The sequence below is a fragment of the Hemiscyllium ocellatum genome, chromosome 23, assembly GCF_020745735.1.
Source record: "Hemiscyllium ocellatum isolate sHemOce1 chromosome 23, sHemOce1.pat.X.cur, whole genome shotgun sequence".
Taxonomy (NCBI): Eukaryota; Metazoa; Chordata; class Chondrichthyes; order Orectolobiformes; family Hemiscylliidae; genus Hemiscyllium; species Hemiscyllium ocellatum.
This window is the reverse complement of record NC_083423.1, coordinates 19,451,291-19,475,604: the sequence shown is the minus strand read 5'-3', so window position 1 is coordinate 19,475,604 and position 24,314 is coordinate 19,451,291. Positions and strand designations below refer to the sequence as shown.

The 24,314-nt window shown below is 40.8% G+C and overlaps 1 protein-coding gene across 1 annotated transcript in view; it reads right to left on the bottom strand.

The window, feature by feature from the left end:
- snd1 (staphylococcal nuclease and tudor domain containing 1) overlaps positions 1-24,314 on the bottom strand; it is an 845,795-nt gene that overhangs the window by 74,231 nt on the left and 747,250 nt on the right. Inside the window, exons 20-21 of the mRNA XM_060842752.1 lie at positions 10,591-10,660; positions 5,454-5,567 (exon numbers count right to left, since the gene is read on the bottom strand). Of these exons, the coding sequence (XP_060698735.1) occupies positions 5,454-5,567; positions 10,591-10,660 (184 nt within the window). The remainder of the gene's footprint in view (positions 1-5,453; positions 5,568-10,590; positions 10,661-24,314) is intronic.

The following is a 24,314-nucleotide window of genomic DNA, read 5'->3' as shown; positions in this document are numbered from 1 at the left end:
TGTAGAATGTTGACCAAGACACTTGGAAATCCCCATGTTTTTTTCAAATAATTCAAAGATACTTAACACTCAAATGAATTTCCAATGGAGGCTGACATAGCTGTGGTTTAATCCTCAATGGTTGAACAAAAAACAAAATCATCTACAATAAGTCTGCAGCAGACTTTAACTTAGGCTATAATGAAGGTGTTGATTGAGATGCAATCAACACCTTCATACACAGCGATTCGGAACCTGTTCCTGATGTTGATATTATGTTCAGGATGGTGGTTACATTGTAAGTTAGGGGCGAGCAGATAGATAGCAATTTGGTTACTTCTGACCAGACAAGAAAAACAGGGAGGTAGTGCAGAAGTCCTTACGAGTTCCTACCCACGAACTAGCTTTCCGTTCTGGATATTAGTGACGACGATGGTTCCTTGGATAAGCGCAGCAGAGCCAAGTGGTCCAGCTGTGCACGATAGGAGGAATAAGAACGGAAGGACAATATTCATAGGGGTTTTTTTTTAAGTTGGGGAAACAAACATGCATTTCTGTGATTGTTACTGTGACTCAAGGATGTTACAGAATGACCTGTAGGGCATTATTTTGGGGGAATGCGAAACAGCTAGAGGCCATGGTCCACATTAATACTAAATTTGAAATTTAGAGAGCTAGGTAGAAAAATTAGAAAATATAACTTCTGAAGTGGTGGATTACTCCTGGTATCACATGCAAGTGATTACAGAAATAGGAAGTTAAGGCAGATGAATATCTGACTGGAAAGATGGTGCAGAAGATCAGCTTCAGATTTCTGGAAGCATCTCTGCTGGAGATGGCACCTGTACAAGCCGGACATGTTATATCTGAAGAAAGCTGGGACCACATTTCTTGTGGGGTGTTTTGCTAGTGCTGTTGAGAAAGTTTTAAGCTAACATCAGAAGTGTGGAAACCAGGAGAGAATATTAAATAGTAATACCAGGGTGCACAAAATACTGGGAGAGGCAGACAATACCAAATTTGGAGTAATAGATATGAAATCAATGTATATGCCCAGTCCAATAATAAAAAAAAGAAGGAACCAGCTAGACTCCATATTTGGGAGTAAGTTGCGCCAAGTGAATCAAATAACAGTGATCATTATAATTTAAGATTTAGGATGATGGTAAAATAACATTGGTTAATCTGGACTAAGAATAATCAACTGGTGGACAGATGATTTAAAGGGGATAAAAGCAGAGCCAGGATGGATAGATGGGAATTAGAAGTTAGCAGGAAATAACAATAGCTGAAGAATGGGCTATCTTCAAAGAGGAGATGGTTCAGGCACAGTTAAGACATATTCCCTTAAGGGGAGAGATAGGACAAATGAATCCTGAGCCTTCCCAGGTGACAAAGGAGATAGAAACTAAGAAAAAGTGTGCTTCACTAACAAGTATGAACTGGACTGAATATGGAAGGTTTAGAAGAGTGGAGGAGAAAGCAAATACAAATCATGAGAAAAGGCTGGCTGTTCGTAGAAAGAGAAATCCAATGACTTGTATAACTGCATCAATTGTAAAGAGATGAAGAAGGAAGGATCACGGACAATTCGGGATGAAAAAGGCATTTTAAACATGGAGGCAAATGGCATGGCTGATGAGTTAAATCAACCAACAGTACGTGGATTGCAGCACAAGACAACAGTTCACCACCACTTTCTCAAGAGCAACTAGAAATAAGGGGCAATAAGTGATGGCCAGCTGGCGACACTCATTTTAAAGTGAATAAAAGAACCCTTTTTTATCTGTTCTTACCCACAAGGCAGATGCTGCCCTGACTATGGTGATACAGGAAGAAACTCAGTTATTTCAAATTTGATCAAGAGGAGGTACAGGTCAAGCGATTGGTACTTAAAAATTGTTAAGGCACCGGGATTGGATGAGATACATCCAAACATATTGAAATAAGTGAGTGGAAGTTGCAGAGGCACTGACAACAATCTTTCAATCTCCCCTGGATTCGGCGGCAGGGTCAATACTGTTGTATTACAAACATTATATCCTTATTCAAAAAATGTAAAGATAATTTGAGCAATAACAGACCAGCCAGCCTAACTTTGGTGGTGGGGAACCGTCTAGAAGCAATTAGTCAGAATAAAATTAATAATCACATGGGAAAATGTGGGTTGACTCAGAAGAGTTCTTCTGGCTCTAAGTATATTACTTCAGAAGAGAGAGGAGGAGTGGAGGGGAGAGGGAGGAGAGAGAGAGGGGGGAAGCGAGAGAGAGAGAGAGAGAGAAAGCAAGAGAGAGGGAGGGAGAAAGCGAGTGAGCGAGAGAGAGAGAGAAAAAGAGAGAAGGGGGAAGAGAGAAGAAGAGGGGAGCGGATGGGGGGACAGAGAGAGAGGGGCGACAGAGAGAGAGAGGGGCGACAGAGAGAGAGAGAGAGAGGCGACAGAGAGAGAGAGAGAGAGGGGCGACAGAGAGAGAGAGAGAGAGGGGCGACAGAGAGAGAGAGAGAGAGAAAAAGAGGGGCGACAGAGAGAGAGAGAGGGGCGACAGAGAGAGAGAGAGAGAGAGAGAGGCGACAGAGAGAGAGAGGGGCGACAGAGAGAGAGAGGGGCGACAGAGAGAGAGAGGGGCGACAGAGAGAGAGAGAGGCGACAGAGAGAGAGAGGCGACAGAGAGAGAGAGGCGACAGAGAGAGAGAGAGGCGACAGAGAGAGAGAGAGGGGCGACAGAGAGAGAGAGAGGGGCGACAGAGAGAGAGAGAGAGAGAGGCGACAGAGAGAGAGAGAGAGAGGGACGACAGAGAGAGAGAGAGAGAGGGACGACAGAGAGAGAGAGAGAGAGGGACGACAGAGAGAGAGAGAGAGAGAGAGGGGCGACAGAGAGAGAGAGGGGCGAGAGAGAGAGAGAAAGAGAGGGGCGACAGAGAGAGAGAGGGGCGACAGAGAGAGAGAGAGAGAGAGGGGCGAGAGAGAGAGAGAAAGAGAGGGGCGACAGAGAGAGAGAGAGGGGCGACAGAGAGAGAGAGAGAGAGAGGGGCGACAGAGAGAGAGAGAGAGAGGGGCGACAGAGAGAGAGAGGGGCGACAGAGAGAGAGAGGGGCGACAGAGAGAGAGAGGGGCGACAGAGAGAGAGAGAGAGAGAGAGAGGCGACAGAGAGAGAGAGAGAGAGAGACGACAGAGAGAGAGAGGGGCGACAGAGAGAGAGAGGGGCGAGAGAGAGAGAGAGAGAGAGAGGCGTCAGAGAGAGAGAGAGAGGCGACAGAGAGAGAGGCGTCAGAGAGAGAGAGAGAGAGAGGCGACAGAGAGAGAGAGGCGACAGAGAGAGAGAGGCGACAGAGAGAGAGAGAGGCGACAGAGAGAGAGAGGCGACAGAGAGAGAGAGGCGACAGAGAGAGAGAGGCGACAGAGAGAGAGAGGCGACAGAGAGAGAGAGGCGACAGAGAGAGAGAGAGCGAGCGAGCGAGAGAGGCGAGCGAGAGAGGCGAGCGAGAGAGGCGAGCGAGAGAGGCGAGCGAGAGAGGCGAGCGAGAGAGGCGAGCGAGAGAGGCGAGCGAGAGAGGCGAACGAGAGAGGCGAACGAGAGAGGCGAACGAGAGAGGCGAACGAGAGAGGCGAACGAGAGAGGCGAACGAGAGAGCGAGGGGCGACAGAGAGAGAGTGAGAGAGAGAGAGGCGACAGAGAGAGAGGACAGAGATAGAGAGGGGGGGAAGAGAGTGGGGGGGGGAAGAGAGTGGGGGGGGAAGAGAGTGGGGGGGGAAGAGAGTGGGGGGGGAAGAGAGTGGGGGGGGAAGAGAGTGGGGGGGAAGAGAGTGGGGGGGGAAGAGAGTGGGGGGGGAAGAGAGTGGGGGGGGAAGAGAGTGGGGGGGGAAGAGAGTGGGGGGGGAAGAGAGTGGGGGGGGAAGAGAGTGGGGGGGGAAGAGAGTGGGGGGGAAAGAGAGGGGGGGGAAGAGAGGGGGGGGGAGAGAGTGGGGGGGAAGAGAGTGGGGGGGAAGAGAGTGGGGGGGAAGAGAGTGGGGGGAAAGAGAGTGGGGGGAAAGAGAGTGGGGGGGAAAGAGAGTGGGGGGGAAAGAGAGTGGGGGGTAAAGAGAGTGGGGGGGAGGAAGAGAGGGGAGAGGAAGAAGGGGGGTAGGAAGAAGAGAGGGGGGAGGAAGAGAGGGGGAGGAAGAAGAGAGAGGGGGAGGAAGAGGGGGGAGGAAGAAGAGAGAGGGGGAGGAAGAAGAGAGGGGGGAGAGAGAGGGAACACTAGAAGGGGAATGTGGAATGCACAGGATAGAGTGCAAAAGACGTTTATGAGAATGGCCCCAAGGAAGAGAGATTTCAGGTATAAGCAAAGAGAAGTTGGGACTGTTTTACTTGGAGATGAGTCTGTTAAGAGGAGATTTGACAGAAATTTTCGAAGCCATCACAGATCTGAATAGAATAGACAAAGTGAGAGGAAAAAAATTATTTCCCTTTGTAAACAGTTTGAAAATCAGAAAAGACATCTGATCGACACTAAATTCAAATGCTCAGAAAACACGATGAGTCAAATAACTTCTTTCTTCTCTGCAACAATTCTCTGATTAGGTTCCCTGGAAAATGATCCAGATGTTCACTTTCTAGGTTACACACACACCTTTTAAGACCTGACCAAAGTAAACGCGTAACATTTTTCTGTTCAGTTTTACCCATTTTTCTACCACAACCCTGAATCCTTTTCTGCTCCTTTGACATACTGAATTGTCTCTTGGAAGATTTGATACCATTAATATCCATCCCTGGTGACTCATTGCACAACTTGAATAAACTAGACATGGCCTTTTGTGTTTGTTCAATAATTTCCTAAATTTAAACTTTCACATTCAGAAATCATTATCAGGTGAGAATGAGGGATTCTGGTGGCATTTGCAGAAGATGTTCTTATTCATCAATACATCCTATTTTTCCAAGTGCAGATGTCAACATGCTCGCTGTGTCACTGATGTGGAACAGAACCCGAGTGAAGTGTCAATCATGGTTTATGCAAGGATCCATATCTAGAGGTTGACTTGTCACCTGAAATCACATTGCTAGGATATACCAAATCCATACATCTTGCAGCAATGTCACTACAATTTTAATACAGTGGCAATGGGAATACTTTATGATTAGTACATTGAATCTTGAAGCACAGATTTTTTGATTTCCTTTTCTTAAGACTTTTATAATGCCTAGAGAAAGCAAAAGGTGAAAGACTGTTTGGTAGCAGGTTTGTCACTGGTACTGAGGGAAACATTAGGGGCATGGATTAAAAACACTTCACTACTTCACAATAGTGAAGAACACTGTCAGGCTTACTTCCCCTAATTAACAGGTCAGTACTAACATCTCAACAACATTAGAGTGCAATTCCCTCTCTTTGTTTACTGGGTTACAGCAATTACAAACCTACCCAACAGAAAAGTTTTGAACCATGTGCAGATTTCCTTTTCAAAAGGTTCATATGTTGTAATCTTACTTACATCTTGTGGCACCTGGATATATGCAAAGGTATACTCTGTGGCCTGGGCAGGTAGAACTCGTGTGCTGAAGGCAGGTGGCAGAACACCAAGACGAGAGGAGGCCACACACTCTTTCTAAGGGAAAGAACAAAAACAGTCAGTCAGTCAGTTTGTGCTGTGGCATATAGTGAAGACAAAAATAATCTGCATTTATATAGTTCCTTTGATTTACAGGTTTTACAGGAGCATCAGCAGGTAAAGTTTGACAGTGAACCACATGAGGAGATAATTGGATAAGTGACTAAAAGCTCAGTCAAAGAGGTAGAACTTTAAGACATGATTTAAGTAGGAGAGAAACAGAGGATTAGAGAGATTTGTGAAGGAAATTGCCCAGGCACATGAAAGCATAGCCGCTAATGGAGCAGTGAAGTAAATCGGAATATGCAAGAGACCAGTATTAGTGTGCAGATATCTCAGAGGTACAAGTGTAAAGAGAGGTGAAAGCATCAAAACCGTTGAACAAAAAAGACAAAAACTTCTAAAATTTAGAAATTGCCATATCAGGAACCGAAGTAGATTAGCAAAGAACAAAATGCAATGTGAAGAATCATCAGGCAGCAGATGAACTCAATTTTATAGAATATGGTCAGTGAAAGACTGACTGGAAAAGCAGTGGAATGTTTTGAAGAATGATACTTGTATTTGAATTTTAAGTATTAGACAATTTTTAAGATTACAAGTGATAACAATGAACTGATCACAGAGCAGCGAAGCATGAGGCCTGGAGGTTTTTAAAGACGTATTAGAGAAGATTATGAAAGACTAAAAGTAGTAAAGCACTGTAAAGATCAAATCACACATAATGCTGATGTCTGAAATGCTGGCACCTCTCCCCTCCCTCAGTCTTCTTTTACTCTCCTAAAGAACTGTATTTCTGATTGGATTAAAAGGTGGCAGGCATTTTCTCTCCAAAAGGTCAGCCATTGTTTATTTAGAGATGAAAGGAAGTAGTCCATTCCCATATATAAACAAATTTTATATGAATTCCAGTAGCAATACATATTTAAAGGCGCCTTTGAAGTGTCAATATAAAGTGTGAGGCAGTATTTCAACAGCACCCTACACATTTTACTGCTAACAGACTAAACTGGCATGGGTGGAGAATGTTTCGAAGAAGCTCGATCTGATCCTATTCTATCTCCGAACCTGAATTATGAACAGTTGCTTTTTCCATTTGTTGTGGAAGACATGTGAAGATGTGAACTGAAGAGATTGTTCTATTGCTGTGATGTGGAATCACTTCAGAGCTGTAGGAGAGATTTGGCAGGAGTGGAAATAATCCAAAAAGCAACTAATGCAAAATTCTTAACAGCTGCTACTAATAAGCTAAAGATATATTACCAACTGTCTGCCGAAAGAAAGCCTTTTCAGTGTCATGGAGCTGCTAACTCCTAATATTAAGAGTAGAAATAAACAGGTTGCATTTATATAGAAATTTTATGGAGTCCCAACGTTTCTTTTTAAATAATTGGTTTTACTTTATATTGTAGAAAAACGTAGCAGCCAATTTATGGACAGAAAACCCACAACATGGTAAGAACTAGCTAATCAGTTTTTACATATTAGTTGAATGATGAATATTGGTTAGGGCACTAGCATTAACATCCCTGTAGGTTAGGACATTATCAGCTATGAGGAGATGAGCAATCTTCAGTGGAGCTCAGTGTCAGTTACTGCACCACCAGGAACTGAACACTACTGCAGCTTTCAGATCTAGTTTTAGCCCAAATCGTACCCAAAATGGATAAAACGTACAGGTTCTTCAACTCTATTCAAATTCCTTATCAACATCAGCACATTTATTGCAAGGGTTGTAAAAATGCAACAAATGGACTGTGTGCAGTCATGAGGACTTGCCTTTCTGTTCAAAAAAATTCTAATTTGTGTATTTATTTAGATGTACAGATCTGACTGATTTGACTTGCATGGGTCTGAAAAAGCTGCTATTGATGCTGATCTGCTGTTATTAATTTGAAATATTTGCACGTGAACAGAACATAGAATGATACACCACACAAATATGTCATTTTGCTCAGTGTCCACTGGGTCTATGCCAGATCACAACTTTATACATGGGTTACAATGCTTAATAATTTGAAGCCAAATAACACTGACTGATAAAGTTAGTGTGATGTTCGCATTTCCTTATTGCTTTGGCTCATGAGACTGCAGATTTGATAAGGATTATGGTCACTGCTTCCCTATCTGGGCACAGTTGACAGAAAGATGACTGCTTCCACCTTATTCACAATTAATATCGACAGAACTGATAGTTGAAAGGAAAGTCAGCAACATGTGGTAGATCATAAGCCATCTGCATCTTTTGATAATAGTTGGATACTCTATTGGCAATCTTCAATATCTGTGCAGATCTTTCAGAATGTCTGTTTGCTGGTTTTATTCACTTAAGCAGACTTCTTAGCAATTCCTCAAGTCAGAATTGTAGAAACTTAAAAAAATTGTTCCTCTCTTCATCTGAAGGAAGTAGATTAATTATGTTAACAAGAACTGTGTGTGTTACAGTACTCAAATATTGATTTTTCTTGTGAGGTAAGATCAAATGTTCATTGTCACAGCCTGGCCCAATCTCATCCTTGTATGTTCCAATGCTCGTTAATAGATAGAAATTAGGAATGGGAACCAACTTTTTCTTTACATTCATTCGTGGGATGCAGGTATCTCTGGCTAGACCAGCATTTACTATCCATCCCTAATTGTTAAGAGTCAACTACATTTCAGTGGGTTTCAAGTGACATGTAGGCCAGACTAGATAAGGACAGCTGATCTCCTTCCCTAAAGAGCATTCGTGAAGCAGCAAGTGTTTTTTATGACAATTGATCGTGGCCATTCAGCCAGCTCTTAATTCAAGATTTTTCTGAATTCAATTTCCACCATTTGCAATGTTCCCTGAACACTGAACTGTGGTTCTGGATTGCTAGTTCAGTGACACTACCACTACATCATCACCTCCTCAGTAAAGATCTCCTCTTGTTCAGGGACGGTAGGGATATTCTTTATTATGAAGGTGATGCTGGTGGGACCACATTTATTATGATCCTTGAGGTAAAGAAAGCTTTTCAAATTAAATCTGCATTATTTTTGCATTAATAATTTAAACTGATGGAGTGCATGTATGGAATGAGCTGCCAGAGGAAGTGGTGGAGGCTGGTACATTTGCAACATTTAAAGGCATCTGGGTGAGTATATGAATAGGAAGCGTTTGGAGGGAAGGATGTGGAGGGATATAGGCCGGGTGCTGGCAAGGTTGGGATATCTGGTCATTATGGACGAATTGGACCAAAGTGTCTGTTTCTATATTGTACTTCTCTATGATGCTATGACTCCGGTCATATTAAGGAAGTAAGTCCAGGATACTGGTTCAAAATTGGAGGAGGAATGTAATTATACATGTAAGTCATGAGAAAACCCATTATATTTTTGCTTCTTCTCAGAACCAAAATGTTGATGTGGTTGGTCCATTAAGCTTATGGTCAATGGGTGATCCATGAGTCTCACAATATGTGCACTTGGTGATGCTGATGTTCTCTATAGTTAAAGGGAAATGATTGGACTCTGTCTTATTTGAGATGGTCATTACCTGACACCTATGTTTCATGAATATTACTGGCTGTTTGTCAGTCTAAACCTAATATTATCCAGGTCCTTCTATAGGATGACAAGAACATCTGAATATGGTGGAGATAATTTCCTTGAGAAGCTTCTGAAGTTAGGTCCTTGGGTTCCGATGACATTTGGCTGATCACCTTTCCACTCCCCATTACCTCGTGAAATGACATTTCATCTCTACTTGCCCTATACCATTATCCTCTGAACTCTAATCCCACTTCCCTTAAAAACTACAAATCAAGCTTGTGCTTTTTCTTTCAAGTCAAGGAAAGAGTTTGGATCCTGGCTCCAATTTTAATGCTTACCTTACTGGTGATCTAAGTTCATTGGTAAACCTTGATAACTAATGTTTCCACATTATGAAAGAAAAGTTCAGAAGCTGAAAAAATTTCCATTAACTGAAGAGTTTGATGTCCTAATTTATTTAGGAATTGATTGTTTGCTCAAAAACAGATAGAAAAGGCCCTCATCCTTTTACAAGACAATTTAAAGGATATAGAGGAGAAATAAATTGCTGATTCTGCACAAATCATTCAGGGGAATGATTCGTCAGAGGATGATGTTCCACATACTGCAGACAGCTAAAAAGTAACTCCTTTTCTCTGGTATCAGGTGCTTCTATATTGTACTTCTCTATGACGCTATGACTCCAGTCATATTAAGGAAGTAAGTCCAGGATACTGGTTCAAAATTGGAGGAGGAATGTAATTATACATGTAAGTCATGAGGTGAAAGAGAGAGAGAGAGAGAGAGAAAAAGAGAGAGAGAGAAAAAGAGAGAGAGAGAGAGAGAGAAAGAAAGAGAGAGAAAGAAAGAGAGCGAGAAAGAGAGAGATGGATAGAGATAGATAGAGAAAGAGAAAGAAAAAGAGAGAAAGAAAAAGAGAGAGAGAGAAAAAGAGAGAGAGAGAGAGAGAGAGAGAGAAAAAAAGAGAGAGAGAGAGAGAAAGAAAGAAAGAAAAAGAGAAAGAAAAAGAGAGAGAGAGAAAGAAAGAGAGAGAGAGAGAGAAAGAGAGAGAGAGAGAAAGAGAGAGAGAGAGAAAGAGAGAGAGAGAGAAAGAGAGAGAGAGAGAGAAAGAGAACGAGCGAGCGCGAGCGAGAGCGAGAGGTATACGCTTTAATTGAAATTCAAAAGAAAGAAAATTTACACAACCATGATCTGTGGCAGATGTACCATGAGTACCGAACACAAGGTATATTAGTTGCAAATAAACCCATTTTATCATGGCGAGGAAAAGCAATGCTGCAACAACAATTGAATTGTGGAGAGAACTTCTTCAGTTTTACTAGACTTTTAGTTTGCAACATTGCTAATATTCTTCAAAGTTTTTCATTCTTATGCTTACCATCTTATAAATCTTACTGGTGATAGATATCAGTTAGATTATGAAAGGCCGTGTCAGCGTAAATGTATAAAAGTCACTGTTACTAGGAGGATGATCTAAAGGATTTGGTGGATTTCAAGTACTTACATTGCCGTAATCAATATAGAAGACATGGACTTTGGCAGGTGATTCAACTTTTTCCACTCGAGCTCTGTACCTATTTTGAAAACAGAACAGTGGGATTCATGAGACAAGCAGTTATTATGGGACTAGTTCATAGCAAGGAGAAAGTGAGGTCTGCAGATACTGGAGATCAGAGCTGAAAATGTGTTGCTGGAAAAGCGCAGCAGGTCAGGCAGCATCCAAGGAACAGGAGATTCGACGTTTCGGGCATAAGCCCTTCTTCAGGAAGAAGGGCTTATGCCCGAAACGTCGAATCTCCTGTTCCTTGGATGCTGCCTGACCTGCTGCGCTATTCCAGCAACACATTTTCAGCTAGTTCATAGCAAGCCCTGCCGCTGAGATTCAGCATTTGTGCTCAGCCCCACTGCCGTACAAATTATGCAAGTGAAAGATGTACAATAGTGTCTGCTTTTAAAATCATGTTGTTTGACTTTGATAAATTGATTTTATATGGCAGTTCCTCCTTTGTATTAACCTGGCAAAAGTGAAACCAGTTAATCTCATCATAGCTTCCCTTCCCTTTTCCGTCACTCTCATCTCAGTCTGAAATTTAGCTCTTTTGTCCATGTTTGAACCAAGGCTCTAATGAGTTCAGGAGCGGAGGTTCTACAGTATAACTGAAGCAATACTTCCCCAATTTTGCATTAAATTCTCAATAGATTATAACATTCTAATAGCATTCCTAATTACTTGCTGGGCTGCATACTAGCCATGTGTTTCATGGACTAGGATACCTGGATCCCTTTGTATCTCAGAGTTCACCAAGGGCTCTCCATTTGTACTTGCCTTTTAAGATAATAATGCTTCTATTTATTCTTCCTTCCAAAATTAATAATTTCATATTTTTCCACATTATATTCATTTTGCTAATCTTTGACCTACCCAAATTAATTTATATCTTTTTGTAACTCTTTAGGTCGTCTTCATGACTTACTTAGTTAACTACCTTTGTGTCATCAGCAAACTTGCCACTAAAGTCACTAAAACAAATTTCAAACAGTTGTGGTCCTAACAGTAATCTCTGTGGCACACCATTCATTACATCCTACCAATCTGAAAAAGACCAATTTTATGCCTATTCCCAGCTTCCTGTTCGACAGCCACTCTTCCAGCCATGCCAACATCCGACACTATGAACTTCTCTTTGCCACCAGGCTGTAATGTTTGCTGACCAGGAAAAGACAACCGAGATATGAGAAGTAATGCTAGGGAGGCATCTGAAAACAAAGATGAGAATTTTCAAAACCTCAGCATTGCTGGACTGTAAGGCAATGTCCTCTGCTCAGAAAAGGCGTGATGGGTGGATTCAACTAGATGCCATTTAGGATTTGGACAGAAGGGATATGGATGAGCTTAACTTTACAGAAGGTTCAAGATAGAATATGGATTGAAGAGTAGTTTGGAATAGTAAAGTTTGGTGGCAATAAAACATGGATGAAGTTTTTGCTTTATTAGCAAATATGGTAGTCATATTATTGCACAAAGTTTCACAATCTACAAAGTTATAATGGAGCAGTTGGAATGAATGGCCTTTTTCTGTATGTAATGCCTATGGACAGAATTTAATGCTTGTAGTTTCAAATCAAAGAACAGCTCTCTGTTGTAAACCACGAAATGCCCCAGTTTCTCTTGCTTAACGCAAAATTGTAAAAATAGATTGCAATTTTCTTTTTTGATTCAGGTGCTTAGAGGAACTGGTCAGGTGGTTTCACAGCAACAATAGCCCTCAAGGACCTTGGCAAAGGAGCCATTTGTTTTAATCTACCTTTAACAATGATATAAAGGAGAATCATAATTAAGATCATCTGCACCCCACATACTTTCCAGTAATCAAGGGTGTGTGTTTTTTTCTTGGTGGGGTGGGGTGGAGAGCAGAGGGTGTGAATCGTTGAGGGGATCCTGCTAATTCAGTGTGAACTAGAAATAAATAGCTGTGTCTATTGTTTAATTGGCAGACTGCATTATCTGAGTAATCCAACTGGTAGAATGAAAGCAAAATCAGTCAATATATTCTGATACGAAAATGGACAAAATACAGGTTTGGTAGATGAAAAGTGGATTTGATCTCTACAGATCCTAAGGGAAGGGTGAGAGCTTGGCACATCTAATAACTTCTACATGCACTATTCTTCAGAGGCAATATGTTACAGGATTATGTCTGTCCTCCTGAGTAATCCAGCATCGCAGAGAAGTTGTGTAAGTCAACACTTGTTAAAATCTAGTGTTGTTTTTGAGATCTGACTGTGGTTGAAAAGATGATTCTAACAATTGCTGTCAGTCAATAATTGATCTAAAGCAAATATCATTTCTTCACAGAAGGTTATCATCCAACATTTGATAAGCATTTCAGAAAAGTACACACTTAAGGGAGGAATCAGAAGCAGGGTAAAATATTTGAACTCCAACAACCTCCTGAGTTCAGTTTTGTTTGCAGTCTATCTCTTTTGTGTGCACTGTGGCTGACTAACCATACAACTATGACCATAGAGGAAAAGAGCTGAAAATTATGAAACATGTTGGCGAAGTTAGTTTGGAAGATTTAGAAGCTTCTAACACTTGAAAGCTTCACAGTGACAGTGTGCCCATCACAATCCATTGTGCAATAACTCTGGTATCAGAGTTATTCATTATCCAGCTGCCTCTCCTTCCCCTATACAGTTCCTGCAAGTCAACAGCAAGTAAATGGGTGATGGCCCAAGTTGAGTGCGTATCAAAGCCAGATTCTGATCATGGCATGCTGCCTCAGAATCACGGGTTCGATTCTGGCCTTGGGCGATTATCTGAATGGAGTTTTCACATTATCCCCATGTCTGTGTGGGTTTCGTCCGGGTGCTCTGGTTTCCTCCCACAGTTCAAAGATGTGCAGGTTAGATGGACGGGCAATGCTAAACTGCCCATCATATCCAGGGGTGTGCACGAAGGAGGATTAGCCATGGGAAATGCAGGAATATAGAGTTGTTATTTTGGGGGGGGGGGGGGGTCCTGTTTGGAGGGTCAATGTGGTTTAAATGGGCCGAATGGCCTGTTTCCATACTGTATGGATTCTATGAACCCACATCAATATTCCTGTTATCATTATACCAAAGTTCAGGGATAATACCCTGAATGAACACCCTTCTAGCCATCTCAATGAAAAAACTTGCTATTTGGTCATTAACTTGATTTGAGCATGCCAGACAAGTCTGTAATCCCTTCAGGCCACATTGCAAAAATGTGATAATCTTCTGGGAATGTGACACAAAGTCACAAGAACAGATTTCCAAGTTGTTGAATTCTACATGTCACTTCCTCAAGGAAGGTATGCAACATTAGTAATAAATGAACGTTGGTCTTGAACTAAAGGAAGCACAAACTGCTAATCAGAGGTGCTATTTTTCAGATGAGACATTAGACCAGTCCTCATCTGCCCTATTAGCTGGAATAAAATATTCTATGACACTGTTTTCAAGAGGAGTTTTCTGCTCATTTACCTCTCGGCGATATCACAAAAGCGGTTATCTGATCATTACCACATCGCTGTTTATGCAGGCTTGCTGAGTGCAAATTGGCTGCACCATCTCCTACATCACAGCAGCGATCATTTCAAAACTACTTAGCTGTCTGCAAAGATCATAGGGATTCTGAAATTCAAAGCTGTATAAATATTTCAGTTATATTAAGAAAACTGTGTGTTGGTCCAGGACCTAGCACAGGATACCAAATTGTAGTGAGTATAATTAACTGCATTGTAAATTGGGAGTGATCAATAATTTATCCAAAAGGTAAATCACAGTTGAGGGATATAGAATAAATACAACTAACTGTGCAAGGTAACAAATTAACTGAAATATTAACAAAACCTTTTTTATCCTAAAGAGTGATTTTTTGTGATCTGGAATGCACGGGTGAGTCTGTTAGAATAGGTTTCACGGTAATTTTCAAAAGGAAATTGAATTCATACTTGAAGAGTGAGCTACATCAACAGTAATTTCAAATAATTGATACAGGCACAGAGACTTTCTTCAGTATTGTACCACTCTGGAAAAAAAAATCAATAATTGTGTTGACCAAACTTTGCCTAAACCTGATCGGTTTGTGTTTCTTCCATATGGTGCTGAATTAAAGTCTCTCAGCTAGTTGGTATAAGGTCTGAGCCACAATGGCACAAAAAGATATTTTGGGCACCAGGCAAAACTAATGCATATAGTCAATAGTGTCAGCCCCGCAGGTGGTAATGTATGAATGAGGAAAGAACACACAGTCCATCATTCAGTTAATTTTTCTAATTAATCTCCTGAGGAAAATGAATAAATATAGCGAAAACTTTCAGGAGAAATCTCGAACATTGGAAAGAAAGCTTCAGGACAAAGACTGTAATTAATAGTAAATGGTGACCAATGCTTTCCACAGAAAATGTTCTCGCTGTTCCAATAGAACTGCAATCATAAAGTCCCATTAGCTGTCTGTATTGATGGTCATTCCTAACTAAATTCAAACACTATTCAGTTGTTTTGTAAATAAGCCTTTTACTAAACCCTCATTTTGCTAATGGGAAATTCTTCCACCCTGGTGTAGTTATAGATAGAAACTTGTTCAAACCATTCAAGATTTTAACTCTTGATCTCCCGTTCTTAAGACTGTAAGATGTAAGAGGAGAAATAGGCCATTCATCTCACTGGGTAAAAAATGAGGTCTGCAGATGCTGGAGATCACAGCTGCAAATGTGTTGCTGGTCAAAGCACAGCAGGTTAGGCAGCATTCCTGATGAAGGGCTTATGCTCGAAACGTCGAATTCTCTATTCCTGAGATGCTGCCTAACCTGCTGTGCTTTGACCAGCAACACATTTGCAGCATTCATCTCACTGGGTCTGCTTCACTATACAATGAGATCAAGGCTAATCCTGACAATCCTCAGTTTAACTTTTCTGCCTTATTCCTATAAGGCTCAGTTTCCAATTGATCAAAACAAACTCAGTTCACCTCAGCACTGAAAATACTTAATGCCTCAGCCTCTACAACTCTCTGCAGTATAAAACATTCTACAGATTGACCTTCCTGTGAGAGAAAAAAATCCTTCCAATCTGCCTTAAATGGGTGACCCCTTGGGATTATGCTCTCTGGTCCTAGGCTCCTGCACAAGGGGAAAACAACCTCCCCATGTTTACTGTCAATCTGTGAAAGAACCTTCTAAGTTTCAAAAATGTATCCTCTCATTCTCCTAAACTTGAGGCCAACCTCTCTTTAAAAAAATCGCTCCAGACCAGGAATCAACTTAGGAAACGGTCTCTGAACTGCCTCCAATGGCAGAATATCATTTTTTAGATAAGTCCACAGTATTCCAGCTCTGGTTTGACTGGTGTCTTGTGCAGTCTTTTTGCAAGATTTCCCTCTTTTTATACTCCATTACCTTTGAAATAAAGGGTAGGAGTCCATTTGCCTTTCTTATGATCCACTGAACTTGGATGCCAGCATTTTATGATTCATGCTCAAATCCCTCTGTGCTGCAGTTCTCTGCAGTCTTTTTTTCCCCATTTAAATAATATTCAATTCTTCCTGCCAACGTGCCTAACCTCACAGCCACATTACATTCCATCTGCCAAATTTTTCTCCATTTGCTTAACCTATTCATATTCCTCTGTATATTGTGTCATCCTCACTCCATTAGTATGTTTTGTAAATATATTGTAAATAACTGGCCCCAGCACTGATCCCTGGCTTTGATACTCTTTTATTTGCATTCCCCATCTTGAAAATGTCCACTTTATCCCAAACTTTGTCTTCTGTTAGTTAACCTCTATCCATTTTAATATTCTACTCCCAACACCAGAGATTCCGCTTATTAAATTGCCTTATGTACAGTACCTTACTGAACACCTTTTGGAAATCGATGTCTACTAGTTCTCCTTTACCTATCTTGCTTGTTACTTTTTCAAAGTAATGTAATAAATTTATCAGTCATTATTTTCCCCTTGTGAAGCCATATACTCTGCTTGATTTTAAATACTAAATTATGTCATTTATGATAGACTCAAACACTTTCCCAATGACAGATGGAAATCCTTGATTTGCCCAGGACAGCATCTTCCAAACCCATGACCATTTCCATCTAGAAGGACAAGGGCAGGAGATATATGGGAACACCACCGCCTCCAAGTTCCCTTTTCAGCCATTCACTGTCCTGACTTGGAAATTAATTACCGTTCCTTCACTGTCATTGGGTCAAAATCCTGGAATTCCCTCCCTAATGGTATTGTGGGTCAACCATAGCAGGAGGTTCAAGAAGGCAACTCATCAACACCTTCTCAAGGGCAACTATGGATGGGCAATAAATGCTGGCCAGCCAACGATACCCACATTCCACAAAATGAAAATCTAAAAAGCTATAAGTTACGTGTTGTTTCTCTCCCTTTTTGAATTTGTTGTTACATGGTCAGTTTTCCAATTCTCTAGGACTTTTCCAAAATCAACAAATTTTCAGAGGATTATGAATAGTGCGTCTACTGGCTCTGTCACTACTTCCTTTAAAATTCTAGGATGCAACCCATTAAGTACAGGAGACCTGTTGGCATTTAGCCCTGTTTGTTTCCCTAGTATATTTTCTGTAGTGCCAGTTACTGTGTTCATTCTTCCATGTTTCATCTTTTTTAATTGAAAAGAAGTTTAATTTTACTGCCAATCTAAACTGTTTTGGTTCCAGGATTAATCTAACATAACCAATGACCTAATGAAAGCAAATCTTCAACTCATGTGCTTGAACACAATAATGTGCTTCCATTTTTGTCAGGCCATGGGACCAGAAAAGTATCACCTGTGGCATAACTACCAGTCAATAATGCACATTTATCTCAACATGCTCTTCTACACAGAAAGTTATGGACTGGAAGGAGTATAATTCTTTTCTGCAAAGAAAGAGGCCATTTGTCTTTGCCATTTGTCTATTGCTTCTGCTAACTCTACGTAAAAGTTTTTACTGCATGGATGAGAAAGCTTGTATTAAACTCATTCAGAAAGGCACCCTACATTTATACCATTCTAACATCCAATCCCGTTATAGCACTGCATATCTTAAATGTACACCAGGTTTTGTTACCAGAACTCAAACTGATAAAAGCTTCTGTTTGAACATGCAAGTCTCTCTGACCTTTTACTTTTTAATAAGTTGTAATTTATGTTGCTGATACATCTTTTTAAACTGTTGTCAAAAACAAAATCTCTTCCACGTTTCTGTATAAAATTTTATTTGCCCACAGGTATCTATGCAGAGATAAACATTAGAATTATTTAAGATACTTTTGGATGTTCCAATGTAAAATCTTTTTGAATGAATCAAGCAAAGTGGTCAAAAAGACCTTCGACCATCTTTCTTGTGAAAACAGGTGGGAGATGTTCCATAATAACTTGTGTGAAGAGCTACCCAAAGATGCTCTACAGAGGCATAATCAGACATAAATGATCATGAACAAAATAAAATGCTTTGTTTGAAGTGCAACTAAAAAAAAGATCAGAGTTTGATTTTAAAGAGGACAAATATAGAAAAATAGAAGGGATAGATAAAGTAACTGAGAGCTTTGGGCCCATACAACTGGGGGTCATAAATCAGGGAAAGGGGGTTGAAGGATGCTAAGAAAATGTTTTAGGTTTAAATAAGTTGCAGACATTGGGAAAGTGAAACCATAAAGAAATGGGAAAATAATTTAAATTTTGAGATATTGAGAGATCAGGAATTGAGGCTCCTATGGTGTATGTGGATAATTCGTGATCAGGTGTGGAGCCATTCCAGGGCAGAGGGTTTTGGTTTTGGGTATGTAAGAGGCTGGTAGAGGCATAGTTGAGGGAGTTTGTGGTAAATATGTGGTCAGTTCAATTGTTACTTACTTAGGGAGTTAGACTATGTAACGAGTAGCATAACTTTTCCTGAATAACTATTTAATTAATTTCAGCAATTAAATGTAAACTTTTGAGGGTTCCAGGTATGGAGGAATTGCCTGCAGGAAACTAAATTTCTTGGGCAACTCCTTCAGAATGTGGTATGATGAGGGCTGTACAGGGTCCCCATGTGCACCTCTGATTTTTGGTGGAATAATGTAGGCCAACAGAAAAGGTAGACCAATTTTCTTGAAATATTCAGATCACTTGTGCTTTATTTTCAAAAACTTCAAGGTCATTCAAAGTAGTAACAGCAGCAGCAACAGAGTGAAGGAAAGCAAACCTGGGTGTGAATAGCAGCAGTAGGATAAATACTTGAGGTGAAAATGTGTTGCTGGAAAAGCGCAGCAGGTCAGGCAGCATCCAAGGAACAGGAAATTCGACATTTCGGGCATAAGCCCTTCATCAGGAATCCTGATTCCTGATGAAGGGCTTATGCCCGAAACGTCGAATTTCCTGTTCCTTGGATGCTGCCTGACCTGCTGCGCTTTTCCAGCAACACATTTTCAGCTCTGATCTCCAGCATCTGCATACTTCACTTTCTCCTTAAATACTTGAGGTGAAGAGTTGAGACTAAAGTCAGTCCAAGCAACAACTGGGTTGTTATGGTGGATGGTTTTAACTTCCCCTATATTGATTGGGGATCCCTCAAGCTCTTTTTTGAAACAATATGTAAATAGCCCAACAAGGAAAGGGCCATACTAGTCCTGGCATTTGGAAAGGAACCTGCTCAGGTTATCAAAGTTTCAATGGGAGAACATTTCAGGAAGGTGCCATAAATGACAGAGTGGCATGGTGACTCAGTGGTTAGTACTGTTGCCTCTCAGTGTCAGGGACTGAGGTGCAATCCCACTTTTGGACAACTGTGTGTTGGTCTCCTCCAGGTGCTCCAGTTTCCTCCCAAAGTCCAAAGATGTGCAAGTTTGATGGATTAGTGATGGGAAATGCAGTTACGAGGATAGGGTAGGGTGTGGGATACTCTTCAGAGGTTTGGTGTGGACTCAATGGCCAAATAGCCTGCTTCCATGCTGTAGGGATTCTTCAATTCTCTAAATTTTAAGTTACTTACAGATAAGGATAAGTGCCTCCCTTGGGTGAAAATACTAAACTGAGGGATGACTAACTACCATATCATTATGCAGGAACTGGGAAATGTAGATTGGGGAGGCTATTTGATGGTAAATCCACATCTGGCATATGGGAATCCTTTAAAGGCCATTTGATTAGAGTTCAGGACCACTATGTTCTTGTGAAAATAGGGTCAAGAATAGCAAGATTGGGAACCTTGGATGACAAGAAAAGTTCAGAGCTTAGTCAAAAAGGAAAAGGAAGCATACTTAAAATGTAGGAAACTGATGACAGACGGAACCCTCAAAGAATACAAAGCTAGCTGAAAAGAATTCAAAGTAGTAATTAGGAGGCTAAAAGGGCCATGGAATATCTCTGGCAACAGATTAAGAAAAATCCCAAGGCATTTTATACATATGTAAGGAGCAAGAGGTTGGCTGTGGAAAGGAAAAAGCAGGGAACTTGTGTGGAACCAGAGGAAGTGGATGAGGTCCTTAAGGAATACCTTATATCAGTATTCAAAAGGATTTGGACATGGTGGATGGTGAGTCTTGGGAGGGCTATGTTGATATTCTAGGGCATGTCAATATAAATGGAGAAAAGATGTTGGGTGTTTTGAAAAGTATTAAGGTAGACATGTCCCCAAGACTTGAAGGAATTTGTCCTAGATTGCTGAGGGAGGCAGGTGAGAAAATTACTGCACAAGATTCTGAGGGATAGTACTTCCTCAGATTTGGAAAAGTATGGATCTCTTAGTGATAGATGGCATGGCTTTGTGTAGGGAAGGTTGTGCCTCACAAACTTTATTTGGAGTTTTTTGAGGAAGTGACAAAAATGATGAGGGCAGGGCAGTAGATGTTGTCTATACAGACTTTTGTAAGGTCTATGACAAAGTTCTTTATGGCAATGTAATACAAAAGATCAAGTCACATGAGATCCACAGTAAGATGGATACAGAAGTAGCTTAGTAATACAAGACAGAGATTACTGGTAGAAGGGTTTTTCTCTGATTGAAGATTTGTGACTTGTGGTGTTCCACAGAGATCAGAGTTGTTACCTGTTATTTGTAATATATGTAAATAGTTTGGAGCAGAACGTAGGTGGCCTGATTAGTAAGCTTGTGTACGACACTAAGTTTGAGGAAGCTGTGAACAGAGAGGAGGATCGTCAGTGGATACAGCAGGGTATAAATAGTGTAGTGTAGTGATTGTAATGAGGTTAGCCGGTAAACATCATAGAATCGGAGTTCCCTGATTGGGGCTATTGACCTAGTTCAGGTAGGGAATCCTGGCTGACAGATATAAACAAAGAGTGCCAGAGGTGCTAGTCACTCTAAGAGTTCTCTCTGAGGAAACAGAGTGGTATCAAGTGCTATGCATGTGTAAATGAAGGGTGATTTGATGACAGGATGCTGGCTTCTGTGGAGTTATTTCAGATAGGTTGGAGACTTGGGTGGAGAAGTGACAGATGGAGTTTAATCTGGAAAAACATAAGGTGATGCATTTTGGAAGATTGAATGCACAAGAGAAATCAACAATAAATGGCAAGATCATTAGAAGCATTCACAAACAGAAGGATCTAGCTGTACAGGTCTACAGTGCCTTGAAAGTGGGAACCTAAGTGGATAAAATGATCAAGAAGTCATATTGCATGTCTACCTTTACTATTTGGGGGATAGAGCATTAAAGTTGGCAAGTCATATTCTAGCTGTATAGAACTTTATTTTGGCCACATTTGGAATATTTTGTGCAGTTTTGGTCGCAATACTACCAGAAGGATATGGAGGCTTTGTAGAAGATACAGGAACAGTTTGCCAGGATGTTGCCTAATTTGGATGGTATTAGCTAAGAGGAGATATTGGACAACTTTGTTTGTTTTCACTTGAACAGGCCAACCTGACAGAAGACTACAAAATTATGAGAGGGTCTTTTCCCAGTATTCAGAGATATTTTTCCCAAAATAGAAATGTTGATTACTAGGGGACATAGGTTTAAGGCAAAAAGGTGGGTGGGGGGGAATGGAATTTAAAGGAGATGAAAGGCAAGTTGTTTTTTGTCCCCCCCCCCCAGAGTATGGTAAATGCCTGGAATGCACTGCAAGAGGTGATGGTGGAGCAGATACAATAGCAATATTTAAAAGGTATCTTAGCAGATACATAAATAGACAGGGATTACAGATTGCAAAGAGGCAAAAGGTTTTTAGTTTAGAAAGACATCATGTGTTGGTACAGTCTTGATGGGCCAAAAGGGCCCTGCTCCTGCACTGTCTTGTTTTTGGTTCTTTGAAGTGACTGTAATACAAGAATAAAAGCATGCCTCTTAATCCTGATGTCATGTCATGACTGATCTAACAAATTACTTTCACTGCTAGCCATCCACACTCCTTAAGTGTATTTCGTTGTCTGGACATGACAGATCCTGCAGGTAGTCTGCACTTCTCACTGAAAATTTAAAATCCAATAAGGGGGAGATTCAATGTTTGTTTATGCAAATTTAGCTTCCAAACATATAAACATTCCATACAATGTTTTCAGTTGAATGAATGATTCAAGGAATCCATTGGTCTATTGCAAGCATGGTGATTAACTTAAAATTGCAAGGAATTAATACATCTCCTGACAATTAATCAGGGATGACACCAATAACTTTACATTGAACAGATATTAACATGTGAAATCACCCTCTGTTTACAGCACCTGTCTTCAGCCCCACATATTGCTGCTTTGCAAATGTACTTGCTGTTACAGTATAGTATAGAGAAATTTAACCAGCACCTTTGAAGAAGTCACACTAGATTCAGTACGTTAACTTTCTTTTTTCACATGTGCTGTCAGATGTGCTGAAGTTTCCCAGTATTCTCTGTGCTTGCTTCAGATTTCTAGCATCTACAGTATTTTGCTTTTATAACCACGAGGTTATGCACAGGAAGTTTCCACAAACAACAAGGCAAATGACCAGATAATCTTTTTGAGGAATAAATGGTGGCTTGGACAGGGATAGAACTATCTTCTATTTCATTAAAAAGGTACCATGGATTATTTCACATCACCTCAGAAGTTAAGTGGCACCTTAGCTTCATATCTTATCTGTAACACAGGACATCCAACAGTGCAACAATCCTAGAATATCGCATTCAAGTGCTGTCTGAGATACGTGCTCAATGTTTGAGTGGGGATTGTATCAAGAATCTTCTGACACAGAGCTGGGACTACTATTATTAAGCCAAGGTTAACACTTATTAACTTTAGGCATTGTGTTGTGTGGTCATCAAAAAGAATCCAAAATAATTATCCATCATACCCAAGAAAAAACAAAGGTAACACCTCAAAAGGAGCTATATGTCTACTGTGACTACACCAGCTGAAAAAAATCAATTGAGCTCCACTTTAGAGTTTGTGGTCAATACAGGTGCATTTCCACCAATGTAGGTTTCTGCCTCCAGCACATTTATAGACGATGAGGCTGAGGCCACCATCTCATTTGAGTGAAAGTGAGGACTGCAGATGCTGGAGAGTCAGAATCAAAAAGTGTGTTGCTGGAAAAACACAGCAGGTCAGGCAGCATCAAAGGAGCAGGAGAGTTGACATTTCTGGCATAACCCTTCACATTCCCGTACTTTTCCAGCAGTATGCTTTTCAACCCCCACCTTCCCCTCTGGCAGACAAGAAATTCCCCAGAACTGTCATAGTATGGATGACTATTCCTTTTGCTCTTTCACTATCTTCCGTACTTTCATTCCTTAAAACCTATTAACATTGTTAATTTTTTCCAATTCTTACGAAGGGTAATGAATCCAAAATATCAATCTTGTTTCTCTTTCCACTGATCTCAACTCTCCTGCTGAGCATTTCAAGTATTTTCTGTTCTATTTCTGATTTCCAGCAAAGAATGACAGTTTGCTTTTGATTTCTGCAGGCTTGTGATAGATTAGATTAGATTAGATTCCCTCCAGTATGGAAACAGGCCCTTTGACCCAACCAGTCCAGACCGACCCTCCAAACAATAACCCACCCTACCCTATATTTACTTCTGACTAATGGATCTAACATGATGGGCAATTTAGCATGACCGATTCACCTGAAGGAAATACACGCAGACCTGGGGAGAATGTCTGTGTGGAGTTTGCACAGTCACCAGAGGTTGGAATCAAATCCTGGCGCTGTGAGGAAGCAGTGCTAACCACTGAGCCACTGTGCCGCCCACGGTGATTGGGATGCTTGCACATCTCACCTTAAAAATATTTTTGTTACAGTTTAGCACAGAGCTCATACTAAAAACAACAGCTTCAGTTGTAAAGAATGCTGTCAACCTACAAAGGGTAACATATTTTTGGGACTGAGCCATTATTTCTAACAAAGGGGAGACTGACATGTTTAACAGCATCTCTTGGTTACCGTAGTGATCCCAGGGGTTTATTAGGATTGAATTTATAGATAAGTATTATCATTAGGCAAATTCATCTGTAAACAGGACATACCATGGAGGTCTAGATGTAGTTAAAATAGAAGAATAGAAATGGATAGTGCAATGATAAGGCCCTGAAAGGTGGAAAAGACCCTCGCTCATATCACAACATAGTGAGATAGAAAGTTCACAATGCAATTAAAAATGTCAGGAATAGGTGCAGAAGAGACAGGGAAAGAGAACATAATGAGCCTGGCTGCTTTTTTAAGTACATTTTCAACAAATTGTGCTCCAGAACTAACCACGCCCCAA